This window comes from Ascaphus truei, chromosome 2, assembly GCF_040206685.1.
Source record: "Ascaphus truei isolate aAscTru1 chromosome 2, aAscTru1.hap1, whole genome shotgun sequence".
Lineage (NCBI taxonomy): Eukaryota > Metazoa > Chordata > Amphibia > Anura > Ascaphidae > Ascaphus > Ascaphus truei.
Genome location: NC_134484.1, coordinates 113,911,169 through 113,938,752, shown reverse-complemented (window position 1 = coordinate 113,938,752; position 27,584 = coordinate 113,911,169). Strand labels below are relative to the sequence as shown.

Here is a 27,584-nt window from a genome sequence, read left to right as displayed (position 1 = left end):
TCCCACTGCTGTGGGTGTGTGGTGTCATACCGTTCCCACCTCAGTACTGGGGTCCTGCCAGGTCTGCGGGCATACTGATGAAGCTTTAATGTGAAACGTGTAGGGTGACCCTTACAAGCCACCGTAGTTTTGCTGAGGACACACCAGTCCTGAACTTTCAGTTCCTGCCTCCAACACTTGGAAGCAAGCGCAGAGACGGGAGATCACCGGAACAAACATCTAGCAGTCTCCCCCGGCTGTGCACAAGCCGAGGTGAGAGCGATTCGGTGACGCCCCCCTCCAAACCGCAACCTGGGAGGTAGATTGCCGCTGACCAAGGAACAGGAGGAAACCGAGTGGAAGGGACCTTACAGACTCCAACTGTGCATGCACCAGGATAAAAAAAAAGACAGGATTGCCACAGGCTGGGAAGCTTTATTCAAATGCATGTTTGAAGCAGACGCTTGCGAGTGTATCTTTTTTACTAGTCCATTTTTTATTAAAAATGATATTATGCCATGGTGTTTTCTCTATTTCTATTCCTATAAGGGATAATACCATCATAAGAGTTCTAATGAAAAAGTGAACCTCTAGACCGGGTTAGCTAACCCATGAAAACAAAAAGTCATCAATTATTGTTTGGAGAGACTATCTTCAAAGAGTGACTATACCTTCGTGTGAAATTAACAACGTATATTGTGTAAGTGTTCCATTACCTACTGGACACTCTTTATTAATAATTGTGAAATAATTACACATTTTCCATCTTCCACATATATATACCGGATTTGCGGAGTCTGTGCGCCAGAGAACAACATCTTCCCTTCACATTAGATACATCATCACATACATTTGAATTAGTACATTTAGGATGAACAGACATTATAGGGGACAGTGGTCGGGTGATAAGGGCTTTCCTTGCCCACGTAACCCTGAGACCACATATTGGGGATTTGGGGTTGTATGAGAGTTATTACCATGGGATTGGGCCGGCACTACATTGTCCCGCTGCTTCAGAGAAGCAGTTATCTCCGTCCTTGGAGCAAATAAAGTGTCCTGGCTCCCAACCTTAACGGCTGGAAAATAGGAATATCCCGGTCTCCCAATTAGCTTTGAGGGGCCTCATCCAATCACCACAAGCATCCTTGCCATGTCGTCCATTTCAAGCACATCTCATCCGGGAGCCAGAGCCTCAGCAACTGCGTCTACAGCCTTGAGCTCTCGGGCCCTCTCAAGCTCCTGACACTGCAACAGAAATGGATTGACCTCAGCGCCGTTCACCGCCAAAGCAGGGTCGATCTCCTGAACCACCGTCGCAGAGGAATCACTCTCCAGAGCAATCAGCAACGTTAAAGGGATCTTGGTAGCAGGAACGGTGGAAGTACTGGCCGGTACCTCTGCAGCTACCGAACCCTCGCTGCTCTTCCGTCCGGAAGCAGGTATCGCAGTCTCCCCATGAGGATCCTCCGCAGCCGCAGACTTCTCTCGATCAGCAAAACAAACAAAGCGCACAACACTCATTGTGAAAAATGTAATAAACTGTGCTTATAAATAAGGTATTTCAAGGTTAAGCGTACATCAAGATAGACTTAATCAGGCATGGGAAAGCCACACCGTGGCAGTTACCAACAGCCGCAACCAGGAACCGCCGGGATCTCGTCCCCCCTTCCGCACACTCAGGTCAGGTAAGATTAAGACGCAATACCGGACTATTGATGTCTCTGCCACAGTCTCAATGTCCTGTACGTGGCGTCAGTGCACCCGATGGATTCAGGGGAGTAGTTGTCTCGATCCTCACATGTGGCATACGAGCTCCATGCAACAGCGGACATCCTGGAAGTAGTGGGCTTCCTCCTGCAACATCAAGGCGAAAGAGCAGGAATAGGCCCCTCCATCACCGACCGATGTGGAGACAGTTTAATCATATTCTATTTCACAGTACGGAGCAGTACTCACACAGGAAGGCTCTCTTTCTGAGTGTCAGTGCCTAAGGACTACGCTCCTGAATCGCAACTTATAATGTCCCCTGAGCAGGGATTCCCCCTTCTTTTCTTTATAATGTCCCCGCAGTAAGTGATGGCTGGAGTGCTTGGGACAGGGTGAAATAGTTCCTAAATCAAGTCAATATATTCCTTCTCTTCGTCTGCAGAGGAATTCGCCACAAGCAACTGCAGCTCTTCTCCCGGGTGGAGCGTAACACTGATCTTCAGACGCGGTAGGAGGTAAGCCACCTTGCATTGTTTGCAGCGGGACATAACCTCCAGTTCTCCTCCAGGGCAGTCACATAGTGGGCACAGCAACTGTAGGAAGTCTTCCCATTGATCTTGAGCAGCAGGAGTCCCTCTGGCAGCTCAAATCGTTGTGCCAGTTGCTCAGCCATAGTAAAGTGTGGTGTAGCAGCAGACACAGCTCTGACCTGCGCTATTACCACGTGTGTTTCTTGGGTGTGATAGCTGCATCTGTCTACACCCCACGTGGTGGCAATTGAATCTTGCTCTCCTCTCCCTGGTGGATCCAGGAGTTCCAGACACTGGAGAAAAGGTGCGACTATGGCTTTCGCGCCAAACCTTACTTGTTTTGCAAAACAGGGTCTTGCATCTTGCAAATGCTGCACGTGGTTCTCCTGATTTTGGCGGGAACCGTTTACAGCCATCAGGATTTTCACTCTGCGTACTCAGGTCCCACTTTGACTTAACACCGATTGGGAACAGGGACACTCTTTGTGATCCTCTGGTCCTCCCTTCTTGTTACACCCGTTTCATCCATCTGAATGACAGCTGCTCTACCTCTTGTTGGGCTTTTTTGTACAGTGTTCTTGTGTTCTCTTTAAATGCTTAAATCTCTTTATATATATTTATATTTAGAGATTTCACACTGTCTGACATCATAGATGTGGCTGAAGATCAGGTTAACATCTGCTGTCATTCTTGCCCTAGTTCATTTTGCTCGGTCACTTTTTGATGGTTTAGGATACCTATTTATGTAATCTCTACTGCAGTTTCTCTATATGTTATACCAAGGTTAGGTTCTGTGAGGTTCACCGGGAAGCCCCGCCTCCGTCACTCATCCCGCTACATCACGGGATGTGCGCGCCAATCACAACCTGCATGCAGGCTTCGCACCGCAGGCCCTGCCTCCAGGCTCCGCCCCCATGACGACATGAGCAGCGCTCAGCGTGCTCCGACTACACACAGAAAGGGGGTTAATGCTATCCATTATCCCACAGCTGCCACTGACTCCGCCCCTGCATAATGGTACACATACCTGTGAGTACTCTTTTCCCTGCAGCTGTTGGCTGCCCTGCATTCATTACTTTGCAGCTGTGTGCTGCCTTTCCATTGGCTGCCTGCTCTTTCAATGCTCAATCAGCCCTCCTCCAAACTGGCTGAGCATAAACTCTTGTCAGTGTGTGCTTACCTCAAGCTTCCTGGTATCCTGTCTTGCCTTATCTTGCTTCCAGTTCCTGTGACCCCTGCTTGTGCCCGGACCTCTGACCCCTGGACCACGGCTAGGGACTCGACTATTCTGATCTCTCTATCCCTGGACCTCGGCACCACATCAACGACCATCCGACCTTCTCCTCGACCACAGCAAGTACCTCAACTAACCTGACATCTCCTACCTTGACTCAGCTTCACGACTACCACTCTGCACTCCGGACGTGTCTGCTCGGTTGTTGATCGGTGACTATCAATATCCCCTCTTCAGCATCAAGGTCCCGTCTTGTTTGTAGTGAGCACTCGCGACAGATTCCTGGTTTTGTTTTATCCTTAGTTTTTCCTTCAAAGACATACATCCTATTGTTGCTGTTTTTTTAACTATTATTATAATTTTAGTCATTTTTCTACCACAGGTACTAATCAATGATAATATAAAATTTACATATAAAATGAAATAACAATCCTTATGATATCCGAAAATATATTATTACTATATACCTTGGCTATGGTGTTTTCTTCTATTCAGTCACTTATTTATGCAATATGTATACATGTTGTTTTGTCATAATGCATTTATGAATATACATTAGACTTAATCTTTTTATCTCAATTATGTGGCTTGTATAAAATGTCGTTCAATATATACCTCATTGTTCTGTACAAGAGACACTTTGACTTGTCATCTTGTGTCTTTGGTTTGCCAATGGCAACTGGTTTGTGGTATATATTTTGTTATGTTTGTTCTATCGGCTGATTTGGGTGCTCTAGGGTTAATCTGTCTTGTTTATTTCTGTTTATTAAAGTTTGTGTGGTTTGAATTAACCTACTCTGTCACGTCCCGGTTTAGAACTATTAGCGCAGCTGCACGTGATTTCAAAGATCGTTTACCCCCTGTTCATCTCCTTCGGCAGTATTAAAGTTGCATTTGTTATGAATATCCCTGGACCATTGGGAGGACAGCCCATTCTGATATTTGGAGAAATATTTTGGTGGTGGGCTTTGGCGTCTGACGTCACTCGTGTGCCAAATCAGTTAAATATGCCGTATCACCATGATGAAGCGCTGAGACGCGCGAAACGCATTGTGTGATGCTGCCTCTCTGAGGTATTTTTGTATGATCCAATACATTTTCTACTTTTTTATGAGTGAGCCCCCTCTAGATTTGTTCTTCATCCTGGATAGTGCTCAGTTTTCTCTACAACTTGTGATATTGAAAGGGTGATGCTGTATTAGGTCCCACGCAGCGGGGCCTCCAACAACTCCCCTCACACCTTATCCATGGAGCAGTCCACGGTGCAATCTCTAGCCGGATGATCCTTCTACTGTGCTGCCACGTGCAGCCTGGTCCCAGGCCGCAGCCTGCCATGTGGACGTCCGTCCACCGGCACGGTAGGGCAGTTGCGATTCTAATGGGAGGGTCCCTATCTAGGGCCTTCCCTACAACACTCCACTGTTTGGAGGGATCAGGGCCTAACTGGGGCCTAGGGGCACAGTCCTGGACTAGTCCATGGGCTTACTGGCTCCCTGGACGCATCCATACTCTCTGCCGGCTCCTGCAAGTCTGCTGCGTGTTTCCTGCGGAGAATATCAGGAGTCCCTCTAATGGCCGCTTGGTCCTGATTGGTTAAAGTGGCTCATGTGACACATCCAAGGCTTCTGGGAAATGTAGTCCTGAATGCCACTCTTCCCGATCGCGGGAGCTCTGCCAGCTAAACAGCTGATCAGTCCCCGTGCATCGGAGGTAGGTAACTCTGCTACATCTATATGTTTTTGGCTGTCCCTGAAGAAGTTTTTTCCTTGGGACTTGAAATGTCGGATTTTAATGGACAATGAATTTTAACGTGTTGACTGCATTGGAGCGCTCATATCATGTACTCCCAGTAATTTAGTAGATGCACCATCTCACCTCACACATCAACAATTCTTACATTTAGCCCCATTTTAAGTCTTCAATTTATACATATAATAAATAATAAAATAATAATAATAGCATGTTACCAAAAAAATGCCGAAATTTCCATTAGTGCTGCTCTCTGCATAGGGCCCTTTGTGTCTTTTGGGAACAGGCCTGAAGTAAGGTTTTTTTTACCCCGAAACTTTGCCGCCCCCCTTCCCCTGTACTTTTTACGTTGCTGTTTTTCCCACCCCATCCTATCCCTCCCTCCCTTGTTTTATCTCCCGTTTTGCTTGAGTTATTGTTGTGATTTTGTTTTTCACTTACATCCCAGGTGGATCTGTGTTTTTTGTTCATTAAAACTTATTTGGCTTATTCCCCCCTTTTTTGTCTTTGTGTGCTGGGAACATTAGATTTTTTAGAATAGTAATAGCATGTTCTTGTATAGCGCTGCTAGTTGTACGTAGACATTTTGCAGGCACAGGTCCCTCCCCCGTGGAGCTTACAATCTATGTTTTTGGTGCCTGAGGCACAGGGAGATAAAGTGACTTGCCCAAGGTCAAAAGGAGGGAACACAGAAGAATTCTGCTGCCAGTGCTCAAGGGCCAAAGCGTAGAATGTCTTATTCTTAGAACATAATGCACACGTCTGCAGCATATAACTATCACTCTAAACAAGCGTATTAAGCGGACCCAGTGGAGCAGGCTGGGGGGAGGGGTAAGGTGAGGTGACGCTAAGAGTCGCCGACCATCCAGAGAACAGCCAGGCTGACGCTAAGTCACCCATCGTCCCCTCTGCCAATGATAATACCTGCTGTCACGCTGCTTGATCCGGTGTAGCCAAAGAGATAAAGGTGAAGCACCATTGAGTGAATGCCTGCAGTGATGTGTGTCCTGGAATCCACGTGCAACCAGCAAAGGTATCGGAACAGCCAAACGAAGAAGCAGTGCACTGAGGTAAGTAGAGAACCACACGCAGCTCTAACAAAAAACGACTAATTTATTGAAAAAAAGGGAACAAACATCATGAAGCTAAGAACCTCTTACGCGTTTCATCCCGCTTAAGAGGTTCTTAGCTTCATGATGTTTGTTCCCTTTTTTTCAATAAATTAGTCGTTTTTTGTTAGAGCTGCGTGTGGTTCTCTACTTACCTCAGTGCACCGCTTCTTCGTTTGGCTGTTCAAGGTCAAAAGGAGCCGACAACCCCCCTGCTTCAAACTCTCAGTGCCAGTCTGTATCGTTACTCACTGAGCCACTCCCACTCCCTAATTATTTATTATTTCTTTTGTGCCCAAAAAGATAGAAAATTATTTTTTTTCTAACACTTTCTGTTCTGAAATTGGACGATATTTTACTATTAATTAAAAAAAAAATCTTAAAACCTTATTAACAAAACCAAAGACACATCTGGACCAGCAAAGGAGGCAGCAGCGGCGGCGGCCATCTTTGAGTTGGGCAATGACATATCTCCAAGGACAACCAAGGAAGCCGCGCGGAAAACAAACGCAAATGCAAAGCTATCTCCCGGTTAGAAAAAAAATGGGTGGATCAGATGTTTGACTTCCCGTGTGTGCTGTTACAGCTTGTTTTCCATTCATTACATGGATTGCCAAATGAAGAATGGCGGCCTCAAAGTACTTCACTTCGTGACGTAATCACGCTCCGTGATTGGCAGCACAGGGCGGAGCTAATCAGCTGGGAGTCACGTGGTGTTGGCTCCTCCCCCAGTGCCCTTCACTGCCCAGACATGGCGGCCTCCGGAGGGGGGAAGAAGACTCTCGAGCTGCTGAAGAAGCTGCCCCGGGTTACACTGGCCAACCTGCGGCCCAACCCCGGGGCCAGGCAAAGGGTGAGATTAATTATATATACACACACCCGCCCGGGGAGAATGACACAGGCACAGAGTATACACAGAAGTGCAGCCAGTGATGCTGCGGCGGGGCGCGGGGTCAAGGTGCTACACGGAGGCCACTGCGATAGCAAAGAATCAAGTAGAAATAGCCACAGCAAACACGTGACATGAACACCTCCATCATTATGCTGACCGTGACAGATCTTACTTTCCAATGTATCAATACAGAACATTACTCCACACGCACATGTATATACAAAGACTACGAGAATGTTACACACGCACATGTATATACAAAGACTACGAGAATGTTACACGCGCACATGTATATACACAGACTAAGAGAATGTTACACACGCGCATGTATATACACAGACTAAGAGAATGTTACACACGCGCATGTATATACACAGACTAAGAGAATGTTACACACGCGCATGTATATACACAGACTACGAGAATGTTACACACGCGCATGTATATACACAGACTACGAGAATGTTACACACGTGCATGTATATGCACAGACTACGAGAATGTTACACACGCGCATGTATATACACAGACTACGAGAATGTTACACACGTGCATGTATATGCACAGACTACGAGAATGTTACACACGTGCATGTATATGCACAGACTACGAGAATGTTACACGCGCATCTATATACACAGACTACGAGAATGTTACACACGCGCATGTATATACACAGACTACGAGAATGTTACACACGCACATGTATATACACAGACTACGAGAATGTTACACACGCACATGTATATACACAGACTAAGAGAATGTTACACACGCACATGTATATACACAGACTAAGAGAATGTTACACACGCACATGTATATACACAGACTACGAGAATGTTACACACGCACATGTATATACACAGACTACGAGAATGTTACACACGCACATGTATATACACAGACTAGGAGAATGTTACACACGCGCATGTATATGCACAGACTACGAGAATGTTACACGAGAATGTTACACGCGCACATGTATATACACAGACTAAGAGAATGTTACACACGCACATGTATATACACAGACTAAGAGAATGTTACACACGCGCATGTATATGCACAGACTACGAGAATGTTACACGCGCGCATGTATATACACAGACTACGAGAATGTTACACACGCGCATGTATATACACAGACTAAGAGAATGTTACACACGCGCATGTATATACACAGACTACGAGAATGTTACACACGCGCATGTATATACACAGACTACGAGAATGTTACACACGCGCATGTATATACACAGACTACGAGAATGTTACACACGCGCATGTATATACACAGACTACGAGAATGTTACACACGCGCATGTATATACACAGACTAAGAGAATGTTACACACGCGCATGTATATACACAGACTAAGAGAATGTTACACACGCGCATGTATATACACAGACTACGAGAATGTTACACACGCGCATGTATATACACAGACTAAGAGAATGTTACACACGCGCATGTATATGCACAGACTACGAGAATGTTACACACGCGCATGTATATGCACAGACTAAGAGAATGTTACACACGCGCATGTATGTGCACAGACTAAGAGAATGTTACACACGCGCATGTATGTGCACAGACTACGAGAATGTTACACACGCACATGTATGTGCACAGACTACGAGAATGTTACACACGCACATGTATGTGCACAGACTACGAGAATGTTACACACGCACATGTATGTGCACAGACTAAGAGAATGTTACACACGCACATGTATGTGCACAGACTACGAGAATGTTACACACGCACATGTATGTGCACAGACTACGAGAATGTTACACACGCGCATGTATATACACAGACTACGAGAATGTTACACACGCGCATGTATATACACAGACTAAGAGAATGTTACACACGCGCATGTATATGCACAGACTACGAGAATGTTACACGCGCATCTATATACACAGACTACGAGAATGTTACACACGCGCATGTATATACACAGACTACGAGAATGTTACACACGCACATGTATATACACAGACTACGAGAATGTTACACACGCACATGTATATACACAGACTAAGAGAATGTTACACACGCACATGTATATACACAGACTAAGAGAATGTTACACACGCACATGTATATACACAGACTACGAGAATGTTACACACGCACATGTATATACACAGACTACGAGAATGTTACACACGCACATGTATATACACAGACTAGGAGAATGTTACACACGCGCATGTATATGCACAGACTACGAGAATGTTACACGAGAATGTTACACGCGCACATGTATATACACAGACTAAGAGAATGTTACACACGCACATGTATATACACAGACTAAGAGAATGTTACACACGCGCATGTATATGCACAGACTACGAGAATGTTACACGCGCGCATGTATATACACAGACTACGAGAATGTTACACACGCGCATGTATATACACAGACTAAGAGAATGTTACACACGCGCATGTATATACACAGACTACGAGAATGTTACACACGCGCATGTATATACACAGACTACGAGAATGTTACACACGCGCATGTATATACACAGACTACGAGAATGTTACACACGCGCATGTATATACACAGACTACGAGAATGTTACACACGCGCATGTATATACACAGACTACGAGAATGTTACACACGCGCATGTATATACACAGACTAAGAGAATGTTACACACGCGCATGTATATACACAGACTACGAGAATGTTACACACGCGCATGTATATACACAGACTAAGAGAATGTTACACACGCGCATGTATATGCACAGACTACGAGAATGTTACACACGCGCATGTATATGCACAGACTACGAGAATGTTACACACGCGCATGTATGTGCACAGACTAAGAGAATGTTACACACGCGCATGTATGTGCACAGACTACGAGAATGTTACACACGCGCATGTATGTGCACAGACTACGAGAATGTTACACACGCACATGTATGTGCACAGACTACGAGAATGTTACACACGCACATGTATGTGCACAGACTAAGAGAATGTTACACACGCACATGTATGTGCACAGACTACGAGAATGTTACACACGCACATGTATGTGCACAGACTACGAGAATGTTACACACGCACATGTATGTGCACAGACTACGAGAATGTTACACACGCACATGTATGTGCACAGACTACGAGAATGTTACACACGCACATGTATGTGCACAGACTACGAGAATGTTACACACGCACATGTATGGGCACAGACTACGAGAATGTTACACACGCACATGTATGGGCACAGACTACGAGAATGTTACACACGCACATGTATGGGCACAGACTACGAGAATGTTACACACGCACATGTATGGGCACAGACTACGAGAATGTTACACACGCACATGTATGGGCACAGACTACGAGAATGTTACACACGCACATGTATGGGCACAGACTACGAGAATGTTACACACGCACATGTATGGGCACAGACTACGAGAATGTTACACACGCACATGTATGGGCACAGACTACGAGAATGTTACACACGCACATGTATGGGCACAGACTACGAGAATGTTACACACGCACATGTATGGGCACAGACTACGAGAATGTTACACACGCACATGTATGGGCACAGACTACGAGAATGTTACACACGCACATGTATGGGCACAGACTACGAGAATGTTACACACGCACATGTATGGGCACAGACTACGAGAATGTTACACACGCACATGTATGGGCACAGACTACGAGAATGTTACACACGCACATGTATGGGCACAGACTACGAGAATGTTACACACGCACATGTATGGGCACAGACTACGAGAATGTTACACACGCACATGTATGGGCACAGACTACGAGAATGTTACACACGCACATGTATGGGCACAGACTACGAGAATGTTACACACGCACATGTATGGGCACAGACTACGAGAATGTTACACACGCACATGTATGGGCACAGACTACGAGAATGTTACACACGCACATGTATGGGCACAGACTACGAGAATGTTACACACGCACATGTATGGGCACAGACTACGAGAATGTTACACACGCACATGTATGGGCACAGACTACGAGAATGTTACACACGCACATGTATGGGCACAGACTACGAGAATGTTACACACGCACATGTATGGGCACAGACTACGAGAATGTTACACACGCACATGTATGGGCACAGACTACGAGAATGTTACACACGCACATGTATGGGCACAGACTACGAGAATGTTACACACGCACATGTATGGGCACAGACTACGAGAATGTTACACACGCACATGTATGGGCACAGACTACGAGAATGTTACACACGCACATGTATGGGCACAGACTACGAGAATGTTACACACGCACATGTATGGGCACAGACTACGAGAATGTTACACACGCACATGTATGGGCACAGACTACGAGAATGTTACACACGCACATGTATGGGCACAGACTACGAGAATGTTACACACGCACATGTATGGGCACAGACTACGAGAATGTTACACACGCACATGTATGGGCACAGACTACGAGAATGTTACACACGCACATGTATGGGCACAGACTACGAGAATGTTACACACGCACATGTATGGGCACAGACTACGAGAATGTTACACACGCACATGTATGGGCACAGACTACGAGAATGTTACACACGCACATGTATGGGCACAGACTACGAGAATGTTACACACGCACATGTATGGGCACAGACTACGAGAATGTTACACACGCACATGTATGGGCACAGACTACGAGAATGTTACACACGCACATGTATGGGCACAGACTACGAGAATGTTACACACGCACATGTATGGGCACAGACTACGAGAATGTTACACACGCACATGTATGGGCACAGACTACGAGAATGTTACACACGCACATGTATGGGCACAGACTACGAGAATGTTACACACGCACATGTATGGGCACAGACTACGAGAATGTTACACACGCACATGTATGGGCACAGTCTACGAGAATGTTACACACGCACATGTATGGGCACAGACTACGAGAATGTTACACACGCACATACACAAGGATCACCCACAAACATGTATATACACACCCACTAAGAGCATGTTACACACATGCACACACAACATGGAAGAATGTCACACGTATAAGGCTAAGTCCCCGCTAATGCTGAGCGGGCGGCGTTTGCGGAGGAGACTTGCATATATAAATATATGTAAAACCCCGCTCACGCGGCGCATGCACACACGCTCAGCCGCGATCGGCGCTTAGGTAAACAAAAACACTGTACTTGTGTGCTCAACTACCCGCAATGCCCCTCCCCCACGCGCACGTACAAGAAGGACACCCGGCGCTCATGCTTGGAGCGCTCTCCAAGCATGAGCACGATCAGCGCCAGCGGGACTTAGCCTAAGAGATCAAACGCATACATGCTATATATGTTCACCTATTCAAGGATGGTCAATATTTAGACCTGGTCGTTTACTAAAACTGTTCTTTTGGATTTCTCGCTCTCCCCTTCTGCTCTGTGACCTTCACCACCACTCATTCACCTCACCCACCTCATTCCCCTCATTCCCCTCACCCACCTCCTTCCCCTCATTCCCCTCATTCCCCTCACCCACCTCCTACCTGTTAGGCTGCGTCCCCGCTTGTGCTGAGCGGGCGGCGCTTGGCGAGGTGACTTGCATATATATATATATATATATATATATGCAAATCCCCGCTCACGCGATGCGTGCCCGCGTTTGCGCGGGCACACATGCTCAGCGCTTAGGTAATTATATTTTTTTAACTTTCCCGCACGCTCAACTATTCGGCAATGCCGCACCCCCTCCCCGCAAGCGTGCGAGCAGACGCAGGACACCCGCCACGCATGCGTTGATAGCCAGCGCGCTCAGCGCTAGCGGGGACCCAGCCTTATACTCATTATTGTCTAGACCGCTCTATTGACCTCTCTGCAATCTCATCTGCCCTGAACGCTAGCCTCTCTTCTCTCTCTCCTTCCTATTATACCTGACTATCTTGTCAACTCTTATAGCTCTATCTTCTCCTCCTCTGGATCAAATGTATATGCCCCTTGGCTCTGGGAAAACCCATCCCTTTGACCCACGGCCTTGCCTAAATTCACAAAAGTGCCTCCTCACACTCTCACTGATTTTCTGCACTAAATTCCCTTCTCCTCTTAACCCCGCTTCATCTCTCTCCTCAACTCCTCTGCCCCTTACCTCTTAGGCCGGGGCCATGGTAAAAAATACAGCGCTGAGCCAGGAAACTTACCTCCTGCATCTGGCATGTGTGGGGCTTTGGTAGGCGCTTCCGCAGGCGTGCGGTGCCGTGTGGAATTGCAGCCGACAGAATTTAATTTTTTGCGCTGAGGGAAGCGAAGGGCCGGTCACGTGACCGGCGAAAGCCAATGGCACTCTGTGACGGCGCTGTGGCGTGCTAGCCCCGCCCCCCCCACTCCCCTCTCACACCCCCCCACTCACATCACAAGCGCGCTCGCTAACGCTCATGCCAGGACACAAAAAAGCGCTTGAGCATGAGCTTGCGGAAGCGTGCTGACATGCGCTCCCGCTCAGCACTGAGCCCCTACAGCCGCAATTAGAGCGGCTTTAGTAGGGGCTCACCTGCGCTTCCGCGCGCTTGCGTAAGCGCCGGTCTTAGGGGAATTTAAAATTCCCCCGCTTGCCGGCGAGACAGGCCGGTCACGTGAGCGGTTCGCCCAATGAGGGCGAACCAGCTCCGTGACGTCACTGGCCCGCCCCCTGACGGTCTGTCCCCCTTCTGTCCCGATCCATGTCTCCTGTGCGTGTGTGTGTCTGCGTGTGTGTGTCTGCGTGTGTGTGTCTGCGTGTGTGTGTCTGCGTGTGTGTGCGTGCGTGAATATATTTATCAAAGTTGCACAATGTTAATAAATAATTTATTCTCACATGTCTTTTTTTTTTTAAATTTTAAATATAACACACACACACACACACACACACACACACACACACACACACACACACACACACACACACCCTTCAAAGTGACACACACACACACACCCTTCAAAGTGACACACACACACTGACAGCTACCAAGTGACACACACACAGTGATACCCGCCTCCCAAGCGCTTGCTGTCTCCTCTGTCAGGACAGCAAAAAGCTCCTGGTAGAGCGAGCGGCAGCAAGCGAGAGCGAGCAGCAGCACCTAAGCGCTTACTATGTCCCAGGCCTTAATTGTCAAAAAAATGTATATAACCTTTTATAAAGGAAATGTGTTTTGTTTTTAAATGCAGGGAGTATCTAAGTGTGAGAGTGATGGGACCTGGGGTGGATGAATGAGGGGAATTTTTGGCCGTGGCCTAGCGCTCCGTCGCGACTCTTGCTCTCAATTTTCTTGAGAGCAGGAGTTTCTCGGTGCAGCAAGGCGGCTCCCCCTTGCAGCGGTCCCGGTCCCATTGTGGGACGGCTCTTGTCCCTGTGGCGTCTGCCACAGCGGGCTCTGCAGTAGCCAGCGGGGACCTGGCCTTAGATTGTAAACTCTATTGTCTGATGTAGTTTGTTCTTGTATTGTAATTCCCTATACTATATTGCTCGGAGATGCAGGAAGGAAGCACAGAGGACAATCCATTCCTTTGTAGGTGGGTGGGGCCTGGGTCATGAGGCGGGGCCCTGAGATACAGGAGTTGGGACAGAGGGGAAATTCCTTCCTCTGCAGAGCCTCCATAGGTGGGTGGGGCCTAGATCAGGGAGCGGGGCCTCAAGTAGTGCAGCGTGGGACCAGAGTTGCAGGCTGGGCAATGCCTGAGACAGGCTGGGAAATGTCAGTGGGAGGGAAGGGTTAAATCACAGGGGTAAAAAGAGACATGAAAAGGAAGAATACAGGAAGGAAGAGACACAGAGAAAATTAATTACAAGAGAGAAATACATAAGTTGTGGGGGCCCACACGTCTTGCTACGCCACTGTCGCACACTGACAGTGGCTCCACTGTAATAATATATATTTAACTTTGCAGGACATTTGTGCCTCAAATTCTACATTCAGCTTTGTGTGCACTGCAACACAAGAATAATATTCATATAATATTTTAGGACGTTTCCCAGAAGACACTGAAATAAAAACAATGTCAATCTAAAATTCTATTTTTAGAGTAGAAAAAAATGTATTTCATAATTAGTGTTACTTAATTTCATATTTCCTTTTAATTACAAGACGCTCATTGGTATTGTCACTTCATGTCGGAACTTTTTTCAGCAGGCGTTTTGAGTGAACTCCTTAATGTTACATAAACACCAACAAAATACACTCCATTTGAAATATTGCTCATTGGAATTGTCATTGGGCTTTTGAGTGGAGCTAATTTTCTGGGTCGTACTTCTACGGTGTTACTCAGAACACATGTACAGGCTACTGCAGAGAGCATATTTATAAAATGTTTTACCAGGAAGTAATGCATTGAGAGTTACCTCTCGTTTTCAAGTTTGTTCTGGGCACAGAGTTATAATGACAAATACATGGTTACAAATACATAGTTACAATGAGTGTAAAGGGTTATACAGTACATTATATACAAGACATTGTATGCACAGTTAAAGATAAAATATGTTATAGACGTATATAACCGTTACAGACCAGATTAAAATGTGAGACGGCTTTAATTTTGAAAGAACTTAGACTGGTGGCGGCTGTGAGAGTCTCCTGTAGATTGTTCCAGTTGTGACGTGCATGGTAGGAGGAGGAGGCGGCTTGGGCCTGTTCATGACAACGCATTACCATAACCACTTAAGCCTATGTTTATTTTATCTTTTAAGGAAAGAAGGCGAGGTCGTGGGATACACGGCGGTGGGAAATCTGGTCGGGGTCACAAAGGAGAGACCCAGAGAGGCAACAAACCGCGCTTGGGTTTTGAGGGAGGCCAGACCCCTTTTTACTTGGTTATTCCTAAATATGGATACAATGAGGGACACAGGTACGTACGTATGCTACATGATAAAACGTTGAACCCGCCTGCCTCTAGGAGTAACCACGCTGATCAGGCCAGGGATTCACCTGCTGGAATTGCAGGCTTGTGAAGTAGTGTTTATATTTATGCTTTGGACACCTCTCTAAAATGTTACAGTTCCTGTCCCTCCTAGTACTAAAGTAAACTAGTAGCAGTAGTATATAAGAGGCTAAATGAAATGTAAGGGGTTGATACTATTTTTGTTAAACAAACTAGACAAGTTTAAATATTTTTTTTATAAGCTTTGGAGTATTTTTGCACTTTTTTGCCTAATTTAGGCAACCCAATTATTTTACAGAAATACACGAGACTAGTAAGAATTACCAGATCAAATTAGACTCAATTGTGCCCAAAGAAATAGAAACAGGCTTATTTTTGCACAGTGCATATAAGTACTATTTTTACTTTAAGGAAGCAATTATATTGATAAGTTGTTTTTTTGTATTACAGGCACCGTGTTCGTGGTCTGCCAAACTCTAACATATTCCCCAAATACTTACACACTTTTTGCAAACAAAATGGCTGTCGGGTTCAGCCTTGCTTCACTTACAATCTGACAAATTACAAATGTCTCCCAGAGGTTAGGGGGCCAAAACAAAATCTCTGGCAGACTTCCCCCCCCCTGTGTCCGATAATTAGAAAAACTAATTGGGGAACGCTGCTTTACAGGGGGGACAGGCTACTAAAAATTAACTAATTGCAGTGATCTCTTTAATGGGATAGTGGTAAATGACTGAAGCCTTAAAAGAAAAGTGTAAATGTTTCACAACAATTTGAGAGTTTCTTGGGAAATGATCAGTGTGAATTTTTAGATACCTTAATGTGCAGTAACATAGATGGAGATTGGGGCGCTACCTGATTCTAATTAATAAATTAGCGGTCCCTACAAATAGGTGACCTAACCCAAAGATGAAAAATAAATGAAAGACATATACTGGCCCCAAATCTTTGCTGCTGCTCGACAGACAGAGAGAGAGACTTCCCAGAATCCTCGTATAGTACAGATGAATACAAAGCGGTGAGCGCAAAAAAAAGAATAAGGATGAATTAATGGAATACAAATGGTGAAGTCTAGATAGACTAAATAATAAATATGGGAAGGGGAGGGAAATGCCAGATGGGGGAAATAAATAAGAATAAATATCTCAACACTCACACGGCCGTATGTGAGTGACAGCCCATAAATGGATATGTCTTCTCTGTGGAGAGGCTTTTTGGATTTACTGCAACACTTGCTTACATGACTATATGTGAGTGAAAGGCACTTATAGGGGTCGCTTTAAGGCTCGCAGTAGATGTCAGTCAGCGTTGGGATGCTTGCTACACTCGGAGTATAGAGACAAAAAGCCCGGATTGGTGCAAACAACGTATAGGGATATAGGACTGAATGGTAATTAAATAATTATAGCTACTCACATGGCCATATGTGAGTGAGGTACACTCAGAGAATTCCGCTCCACACCCACAGTAGTTGGCAGTTTAACATCCAATGTCACTCGTCCAGAATTAGTTGTTGATATCAAGATAAAACGCGATATTTATTCACAAAAAATTATATATAGAAACAAAAATAAAAGGGTGCCACAATCGGCACTTACACACAGTGGATGCAATCGAATCGGTACTACTTTGAGACGTAAAAACTAAATTTTAATTATCATTAATATAATTTAAAAACGTATTACGATCCGTTACATTTCCTTGCCAAATAAAAAATACATCATCTATATAGCGCCGCCAGAGGACTAGGTCTGCGCCGAACGGGTGGTTGGTCCTAATCCTATCGTTCTCCCAAACCCCCATAAAAATGTTCGTGTAGGTGGGCGCAAACCAGTACGATTGCATTTACCAACTTGTTGTTTTGTGTAAATACATAATGTAGTATATAGGGTTGACACCTTATTTTAGATTTACGGACAGGCGTTATGGAAATGCATTTTAGTTCACCGCCGCTGTGACCAATCAGAAGCACGTTTACGTAATCAGTATTGTGTAAAAGGACCCCGAAAGCCACACCTCTGCCAGAACCTGAGGCAGCCTGACGGCGAAACACTTTGTTCTACGGAGGTCTTTTGGACACAGCCAGCCACCGTAGCAGACCTAGGCAGCCGTTCGTGACCTGACCATCCGGACGCGGAGGGAGGTTAAGATACCGGACAGGACGCTAAGGGACACTGCTGTGAGCCAGCAAGTGCATCCACTGTGTGTAAATGCCGATTGTGGCACCCTTTTATTTTTGTTTCTATATATAATTTTTTTGTGAATAAATATCGCGTTTTTATCTTTATCTACAACTAATTCTGGACGAGTGACATTGGATGTTATACTGCCAACTACTGTGGGCGTGGAGCGGAATTTTGAGTGTACCTCACTCACATATGGCCATGTGAGTAGCTATAATTATTTAATTACCATTCAGTCCTATATCCCTATATGTTGTTTGCACATTCCGGGCTTTTTATCTCTATCCTCTGAGTGTTCCAAGAATCCCAACGCTCTGACATCTACTGCGAGCCTTGAAGCGACCCCTATGAGTGCCTTTCACTCACATATGGTCATGTAAGCAAGTGTTGCAGTGAATCCAAAAAGCCTCTCCACAGAGAAGACATATCCATTTATGGGCTGTCACTCACACACGGCCGTGTGAGTGTTGAGATATTTATTCTTATTTATTTCCCCCATCTGTCATTTCCCTCCCCTTCCCATATTTATTATTTAGTCTATCTAGACTTCACCATTTGGATTCCATTAATTCATCCTTCTCATTCTTCTTTTTTTTGCACTCATCGCTTTGTGTTCATCTGTTTTAATGTGCAGTAAGACAAGAGGCGGATAGAAGATAAGTTACCTGCCGCCTTAACCTTCCCTTTTGTAGTTTGTCCTATCACAATTTTCATCCTAAATAAATAAGTTGCAATAATTTGCATTGTGGAATCGCAGTTACGTCCTGTAAATGATCAACTAAATATTAAAATATTGAATAACTTCATGGTTTATAGGCTGCTGTGTATGATGCAGGCGGAGATGGTTCAATCTTTTAAAGTTGGATTGATTAAATGGCAGTTATGTTTTACATGTTAAAACCAAGTGAGGTGATTGCTTTTTTTTTTATAAATAAAAGACAAGTACCTGTATATGGATTATAAAGCATTGTTGAAAGCTTATCCTGATACTATTGGTGGACATTGCAAGAAGTGAAAAGTGGGTTTTACGTTCTGATTTTAATTTTTTTCTAAACCACTCCCTTACTATTGTCCCATTGTGTAACTGGTGCTCAAATCCCTGATCAATATGGTGAGATTTAATATGTGGTGTGGGATAAAGCACATTTAGTGATGCATTACCTTTCATTCAAACACGTGCAAGTTAATGTATTGCACCTAGGACCAATGTCAAATGGCAATGACATGTTTAGTAGGTTAAATGTAGCTGATTGGTGCCTTTTTAAAGAATCATACGGGTAAGTAAGTCTAACAAGAAATAATAGTATGTTAGATTTAAGTGGAGAGCTGTTTGCTGTGGCTGTTTTATGATTACAACGAAACAGTTAATGAACAATTGGAGTAGGTATACAACTTTGTCATAAGAGTGCATAGAAAGGTCTAGACCAGGGGAGGCCAGTCCTCAAGAACTACCAACAGGTCAGGTTTTCACGAAGTCCCTGCTTCAGCAAAGCTGGGTCAGTCATTGATGGAGCCACCTGTGCTGAAGCCGGGATATCCTGAAAACCTGACCTGTTGGTAGCTCTTGGTGACTGGCCTCCCCATGTCTAGTTTGTTAAAGTATTTCCTTCCTCTGTGATGAGCAGGGAGGCTGTAATAACGTTGGATAAATCATTAGAGGAGATCCGCAGGAACCCATTTCTCAGCAAGGCGCTTCATGACTTTAACAAAGGGCTATGACATGACCGCTCCCTCGTCACTTATTTTTTTATAATCCGGCATTTTTTTGTGAGGGTGAAACATTGTGGATTTAGAGAGTTGGCATATTGTGCCTTGTTTTGGATTTAATTGCACTTGAAATGATTCACCTTTCCCCCCCCCCAGCTTCAGACGCCAGTATCATCCTCTCAGTCTTAACCGTCTCCAATATCTCATTGACCTGGGGAGGGTAGATGCCACGCAACCCATTGACTTAACACAACTTGTCAATGCCAGAGGAGTCTCAATACAGCCACTCAAGAGGGATTATGGTGTCCAGCTAGTGGAAGAGGTAAGTCTGACACTGACTTTCGCTTTTGGATATTTGGGGCATAAACATAGAGCAGTGGTGGCCCGCTCAGTCCTCAAGGGCCACCAACAGGCCAGGTATTGAAGATATCCTTGCTTCAGTACTGGGGGCTCAATCGGTGGCTGTCATTCTGACTGAGCCACTGATTGAGCCACCTGTGCTGAAGCAGGGATATCCCCCATACATGTCCTATTGGAGGCCCTCGGGGATTGGAGTTGTCCACCCCTGGTATAGAGGGAGCGATTTGACTGGTCTGACTTAACCCTTTGGGTGCAGTTTGACGTTCCTTCTAGGGGCCCCATGATGTAGCTACATCATGTTGGATTTGCTCGTTTTTCGTGGGGAGATGGCGTTCTGCTCTCCTGTGGGGTGCTGAACTTGATCTGACAGGAAGGGCTTCTGTTCCGTCAGTGACGCCGCATTCACGTGAGCGCAAAGTGCCGGATGGTATGTTTTTTTTCCGATGACAGATACTTATCCTACAGTTAGGTCCGGAAATAATTGAACACTGATACAAGTTTTGTTATTTCGGCTGTGTAACAAAATAAATTCAAGTTAGTTAAATAATGAATATGGCTTAAAGTGCAGTCTATCAGCTTTAATTTGAGGGTATTCACATCCAAATTGGAGGAAGGGTTTAGGAATTACATCTCTTTAATATGTGGCCCCCTCTTTTTCAAGGGACCAAAAGTAATTGGACAATTAACTCAAAAGCTGTTTCATGGACAGGTGTTTCATGGACGTTATTTCATCATCAACAAGCAGGTAAAAGGTCTGGAGTTGATTCCAGGTGTGGCATTAGCATTTGGAAGCTGTTGCTGTGAACCCACAACATGCGGTCAAAGGAGCTCTCAATGCAAGTGAAACAGGGCATCCTTAGACTGCAAAAAAAAAAAAGAAAATCCATTAGAGAGCAGGAACATAAGGAGTGGCCAAATCAACAGTTTGGTACATTCTGAGAAAAAAAAGAACGCACTGGTGAGCTCTGCAACACAAAAAGGCCTGGACGTCCACGGAAGACAACAGTGGTGGATGATCATAGGATCCTTTCCATGGTAAAGAAAAACCCCTTCACAACATCCAGCCAAGTGAAGAACACTCTCCAGGAGGTAGGCATATCATTATCCAAGTCTACCATAAAGAGAAGACTTCACAAGAGATAATACAGAGGGTTCACCACAAGGTGCAAACCATTCATAAGCCTCAAGAATAGAAAGGCCAGATTAGACTTTGCCAAACAATATCTAAAAAAGCCAGCGCTGTTCTGGAACAGCATTCTTTGGACAGATGAAACTAAGATCAACCTGTACCAGAATGATGGGAAGAAAAAAGTAATGAGAAGGCTTGGAACGGCTCATGATGCGAAGCATACCACGTCATCTGTAAAACACGGTGGAGGCAGTGTGATGGCATGGGCATGCATGGCTTACAATGGCACTTGGTCACTAGTGTTTATTGATGATGTGACAGAAGCAGCCGGATGAATTCTGAAGTGTATAGGGATATATTGTCTGCTCAGATTCAGCCAAATTCAGCGAAGTTGATTGGACGGCGCTTCACTTTACAGATGGACAATGACCCAAAACATACTGCGAAAGCAACCCAGGAGTTCTTTAAGGCAAAGAAGTGGAATATTCTGCAATGGCCGAGTCAATCACCTGATCTCAACCAGATCGAGCATGCATTTCACTTGCTGAAGACAAAACTTAAGGCAGAAAGACCCACGAACAAACAACAACTGAAGACAGCTGCAGTAAAGGCCTAGCAAAGCATCACAAAGGAGGAAACCCAGCGTTTGGTGATGTCCATGCGTTCCAGACTTCAAGCAGTCATTGCCTGCAAAGGATTCTCGACAAAGTATTAAAAATGAACATTTTATTTATGATTGTGTTAATTTGTCCAATTACATTTGAGCCCTTGAAATAAGGGGACTGTGCATGAAAATGGTTGCAATTCCTAAACGTTTCATATGATATTTTTGTTCAACCCCTTCAATTAAAGCTGAAAGTCTGCACTTCTATTGCATCTCGGTTGTTTCATTTCAAATCCATTGTGGTGGCGTACAGAGCCAAAATTGTGTCGATGTCCAATTATTTCCGGACCTAACTGTATATTCGTACTTGCAGTATATTGATCCAGAGGAAGGCAAACACAAATCCCCAGTGAAATATCATCCAATGGTGTCTCATAAGGGGAAAAATTCCTTCCTGACTCCAATAATTGGCAAAAGAAAAAATATAGGTGCTCTACTGAAGGGTGAATGATTATTAAATAGTCAAATAAGTGAAATAATCTGGCAAAATTGCCAGTAAATTGAAAGTGATTTAAATAACATAATGCTCAGTGATGTGATAAATATGCAGCTCAAAATCCGTGGAGGATGGTCCAAATTCCTCCTCAGTTGAATGTTGCAGCAGAAAAGTTTGGGGAGCTCAGTAATCACCATATATAAAAAACAGAATACAACATAGGTCAAATAACGTTTTCACTGTGGATAATATAGCTGTGTTGCCAATGAGATGGGGACTCACATTTCTTCAGTATTTAACCAGCATTTTCCAAATCTTTGTTTGGTTAGATGGTAGATGGATATTTAACCTTTAGGTTTCTTGTGATGTGAAGTTCTGCAGGTGTCCAGTGTTGTAGCGATCTCAAATCAAATGGAAACAACCATAGCATGAACTGTACCAAATAGGTTTATAAACAATTGAAAAATACATTTACGTAGTGTTAAAATCGCATAGGCATCTGCAGATCGGCTGCCGTCTGTGATCCGGCGTCTCCTCCTCTCCTCTGACACTTCCGGGTGTCGTCACTTCCGGTTTCGCGGGTCGGAGTAGGGACAGCAAATGATCCGGGTCTCTTAGGCAAGCAGTCTGACAGGGCACTTAGACTCAACGAGTTTCCCCACGGTAATTGGTGAATTACCACACGGCTATATCATCCACAGTGAAAACGTTCTTTGCATATGTTGTATTCTGTTTTTTATATATGGTGATTACTGCGTTCCCCAAACTTTTCTGCTGCAACATCCAATAATTGACAGTTGTCCCTGGATCAACATCCTTCCCATGTTTACTTATTTGGTATATCCCTGTATACCTTTCCTATTTAAAAAGATGCCCAACCTTTTTTTGAACAGATCTATTGTATCTTCTATTTCAGTCTCCATGGGTAATGAATTCCACATTGTAACTGCCCTTACTGTAAAGAACCCTTTCCTTTGTTGCTGATTAAATCTCCTTTCCTCCAACCTTAATGGATTTTGTTTGAACTGGGAAGTCCCCCAGAGCCGGTCTGTGGTCCCCTGACCCTGAGATATTTTAGTGGCCCAAAGATCACCAATAGAAAGTTGCACCTCTCCTGATGACGTTGCATCTTTCTATTGGCCACCGAAGCCAGTCGCCATATTACGTACATTGGGCAAGTATTCTTGGCCTATGGACAAAACTAGTATCTTGGGAACTGGGGAAGGGCTACCTATGTGTTTGGGGTACTGCGGTTCAGTTCGAAACCCGTCCTCCCCACACACAAATTCAGGTAGTGTGGACTGCTGGACTTTGTTTCTATTTTGGAGATATAAATGTTTTCCTAACTTTTCCTTGAGATTTACTCTTAACCTAGTTTAGTAACAATTCCAGCTTTGATTGTGAGCTTTGTCATAGGCTCACATCCTATGCTCCTGTGCTAATGCATCGTCACCACTAGGCGGCAGCATATACTGTTAGAATAGCTGTGCAAGGTGTTATTCTTGCCACAAACCCAACCGAAAATATGGACAATGTTTTGTACTTGCAAACCATCTCCTTTTTTCCATAGCTACCTACCTTTTTTTTTTGTTTTTCTAATTCGTATTTTAATATTATTATGACCATGTGGTGAGCGAAGGCTTGTGAGGGGTTTGGTTTCCTCTGCCAGAGCTCCCATTGTGCCCCATATTATTGGCTCTCTGATCAGGACAGGGTGGGTAAAGAAAACACCCTATTCAGATATCCTTAATAAATATAATTTGTAATTAATTTCCATAGAAACTAAAGCAGCCCAAACTTTGGTATTGGCATGGTTAGAAGGGTTTAGGTGTCCCTACTAGTTGGTCTTTAAATGTATTTTTTATTTTTTGGTCAGATTTGCACCTTTTTTAATTGCCACCGAATCCATTGTTGTTCCTCTGCATGTTGCTGTATTACAAAGGAACTGCAGTGGTTTTCAGACCATCTTCCAATACATAATTCTGGTCCATTTTCAGGGCGCTAACATCTTTGCAGCGAAAGTTAACATTGAAGTCCAGTGGGCCTCAGAGCTGGCTATCGCTGCCGTAGAAAAACGTGGTGGTGTTATAACAACTGGCTTTTATGATCCGAGGAGCCTGGGTAAGTGTGATTTTATATATTCTGCTGTCAAAACGACAGAATCGCAGGCAAGAATTGTCATGCAATAAAATGTTACTCCATAAGACGTGTTACTAATCTTGTAAGGGGCAACGAGATTGAATTTAATGTAACAAACAGTCTAAGGGGCACAATAATCTTTAGAACTGGGATATGCAAATATGCTTACATATTTTCCTATTTTATTTATTCATAGATCTATATAGGCCATGTGTGTAGGAATACTTAGATTTGTCTGTACATCACAGCATATTTATTTTAACCAGTTTGCTGACAAAAGGACCAAGAGGGCATTGCAGAGCAATGCATCAAACCCATAACCTGACCATAATTTTCCCACCCTTGCCCACCACATTTAGGGCTGGGACCCGCTGCGCCCGGTGGCGCTGGCGGCGGCGTGAGCGCAACTCACCATTGCGGTTTAAACTCACGATCCGGTCCCAGTCCCTCCTCACTGCCAACTGACGACGTACTGTGACGCGTCAGCCAGCACGGGATACAAGAGAATGGTGTTCCCGTGCGGCAACGCGTCACATGGTACGCGAAGGGGCCAATCATAGACTGGCTCCCATCAACCTATGGCAAGCCAGCTGTGAGCCCTGCTTTGTTTTGGTTTTGGCCCCGCCCCCCCATCATGGCCGCGCCCCCCACGTTATGGCCACGTCCCCCCCCCCCCCCCCCCGCTCCGAAAAAAGTTTCCTGCAGACCGCAGATCGCGGTGCAGTGAGTTGCACGCGCCGCCGGCAAGCAAGACAGCCGTGCGGACGCGTGCAACGGGGCCTTAGCCTTAGTTGCTCTATGCCCACACCTGAAATGTTCCATATATCTCCCAAGGGTGCGATATATCATTGTTATAAATAAATTGCTGCCCCCTCAGGCAAGCAACAGGGTTAAGGATGTTTTTCTCTCTGAATGTGAATAAGAAAAAGGAATTTGCTGTGTAAATGTTTCTTTAGCCAGTAATATTTCCAGCCACAAATGACTGTGGTTCCCATTAGAACTCACTGAAATGAATGATTATAAATGTAATACACTGCCCAGGATCACAAGCAGCTGGCATTAGGGTTCAACAACTCCAAAACAAATAATAAATACTTGCGCACACCGTACCTAAATATTGCTGGTGTACACTGTGCAAAGTGACCGCCAAGACATGAGTATAACACAAAATAAACACGGTACACTGTTTTTCCAAATCTTGTATAGTAAACAGGTATGTTTATCGATGCATATTACCACTAACGGGGTGATTAATGTCCCATGTGCAATAGCCAATACAGAAATTGCATTTGAAATCGGTCTTACTCCAAAGCAAATATATCACTCCCGGTTTCTTCACTGTATGTAATTGCTTTAAGTATGTCGTTGCTGGTTTATTTAAATGTTTTCTTACGCATAATGTAAATAATACAAAGATGTTGGATACAGCTACTGGGGAGAAAATGTAGTTTACTAATTTTTTTTTTTTTTTTTTTTGTGCATTTCCCACATGCAGAGATTATGTGCAAACCAGTCCCATTTTTTATGCGTGGGCAGCCCATCCCCAAACGAATGCTCCCCCCGGAAGACTTGGTCAAGTATTACACTAGCGCAGAAAATCGTGGCTACCTGGCTGATCCAGCAAAGGTTTTTGAGGCGAGGGTCCAGCTTGCTAAGAAATATGGCTACATTCTCCCTGACATTACCAAAGACGAACTATACCAGATGCTGAGCATGCGGAAGGACCCCCGGCAGATATTCTTCGGCCTTGCTCCAGGTTGGGTAGTCAACATGTCTGACAAGAAGATCCTGAAGCCCACAGATGAGAGATTGCTGAGATATTACAGCTCATGAGTGCTGGTCACATGCAGCAACAACAAAGGTGCCACTGGAAAGACTAACGTTTCTGACTTTTAATCCTTCACTGTCTGAAGGGCCTAACACCACATTTCCGAGCTGTCCCACAGTGAAGGAGTTAAGGTGGCAGCACTGTGCAGCATGGTTGTGCATTCGTTTCCTCACCGTTTTCTAGTTGAGCTGCATAGCACTTCATATAATCTCTCATGTTTTCACAGAAATACATTTCTTTGTACAATTGGTTACTGTGGAAGGGGGAAAAAATTGCTTTGAAATTAAAGATCAACAACTTTGAGACCCAGACTTGAGTTTGTTCCTCCTTATTCGGATTTAATTTCCTCCATGTACAATTTTGCTGTGCTGTTTGCAAGTGCCATCTTGAAGAGCTGCAACATTACATAATTGAGGGGGTAGTAGAGTCTTTTAAACAGGAGGGCTTTACATGTAGTCGGCATAATATTAGCCACTTAAAGCTGCAGTTCAGTCAATATCCTGCATGTGTGTTTTTTTTAATAAATCAGTTCTGTAGTAAGAAAAAATGCTTTTAGCATTTTCTGTTTTAAAAAAAACAACTTTGAAAGACCAATTTTCTTGTATTTTATTTTAACAGCCATTTGCTAAGGCACTGCCCCTTCATGTCCTGTCACAAGCTCTGGCACACCCCTTTGTCAGCCCTGCCCTCCCTCTAGCACATGTCAGTGCAGGAGTGCTCATGAATATTCATGAGCTTCCACTGACTGATAGAAGCAAATAAAAACATATGCCAGCTCTAATTATGTCACCAAATTTCGCCTATCAATACATGGAGAACGAATTGACTGACAGCTATACAGTTCTTTAGGTAATTAGAGATTGCACACATGAAACTATTGAAGTAAAAAAAAAAAAAAAGACTGAACTGCAGCTTTAAATAATCGATATGAACTATGCTTTC

General features: G+C 44.5%; 1 protein-coding gene across 1 annotated transcript; it reads left to right on the top strand.

Moving 5' to 3' along the window:
• Positions 1-7,004: 7,004 nt before the first annotated feature.
• On the top strand, positions 7,005-26,953 carry MRPL15 (mitochondrial ribosomal protein L15). The gene is made up of 5 exons (XM_075584318.1): positions 7,005-7,161; positions 16,006-16,163; positions 20,243-20,408; positions 24,673-24,796; positions 26,310-26,953. The coding sequence occupies exons 1-5, from the start codon at positions 7,060-7,062 to the stop codon at positions 26,645-26,647; spliced, it is 888 nt and encodes a 295-aa protein (XP_075440433.1). The 5' UTR covers positions 7,005-7,059; the 3' UTR covers positions 26,648-26,953.
• The last annotated feature ends 631 nt before the right edge of the window (positions 26,954-27,584 follow it).

Excerpts from the sequence above, each read along its gene's own strand:
- MRPL15 (XM_075584318.1), top strand. The coding sequence starts at position 7,060 with ATGGCGGCCTCCGGAGGGGGGAAGAAGACTCTCGAGCTGCTGAAGAAG. Across the intron at positions 7,162-16,005 it reads ACCCCGGGGCCAGGCAAAGG|GAAAGAAGGCGAGGTCGTGG; the intron begins GTGAGATTAATT and ends TTATCTTTTAAG. Across the intron at positions 24,797-26,309 it reads TTATGATCCGAGGAGCCTGG|AGATTATGTGCAAACCAGTC; the intron begins GTAAGTGTGATT and ends TCCCACATGCAG.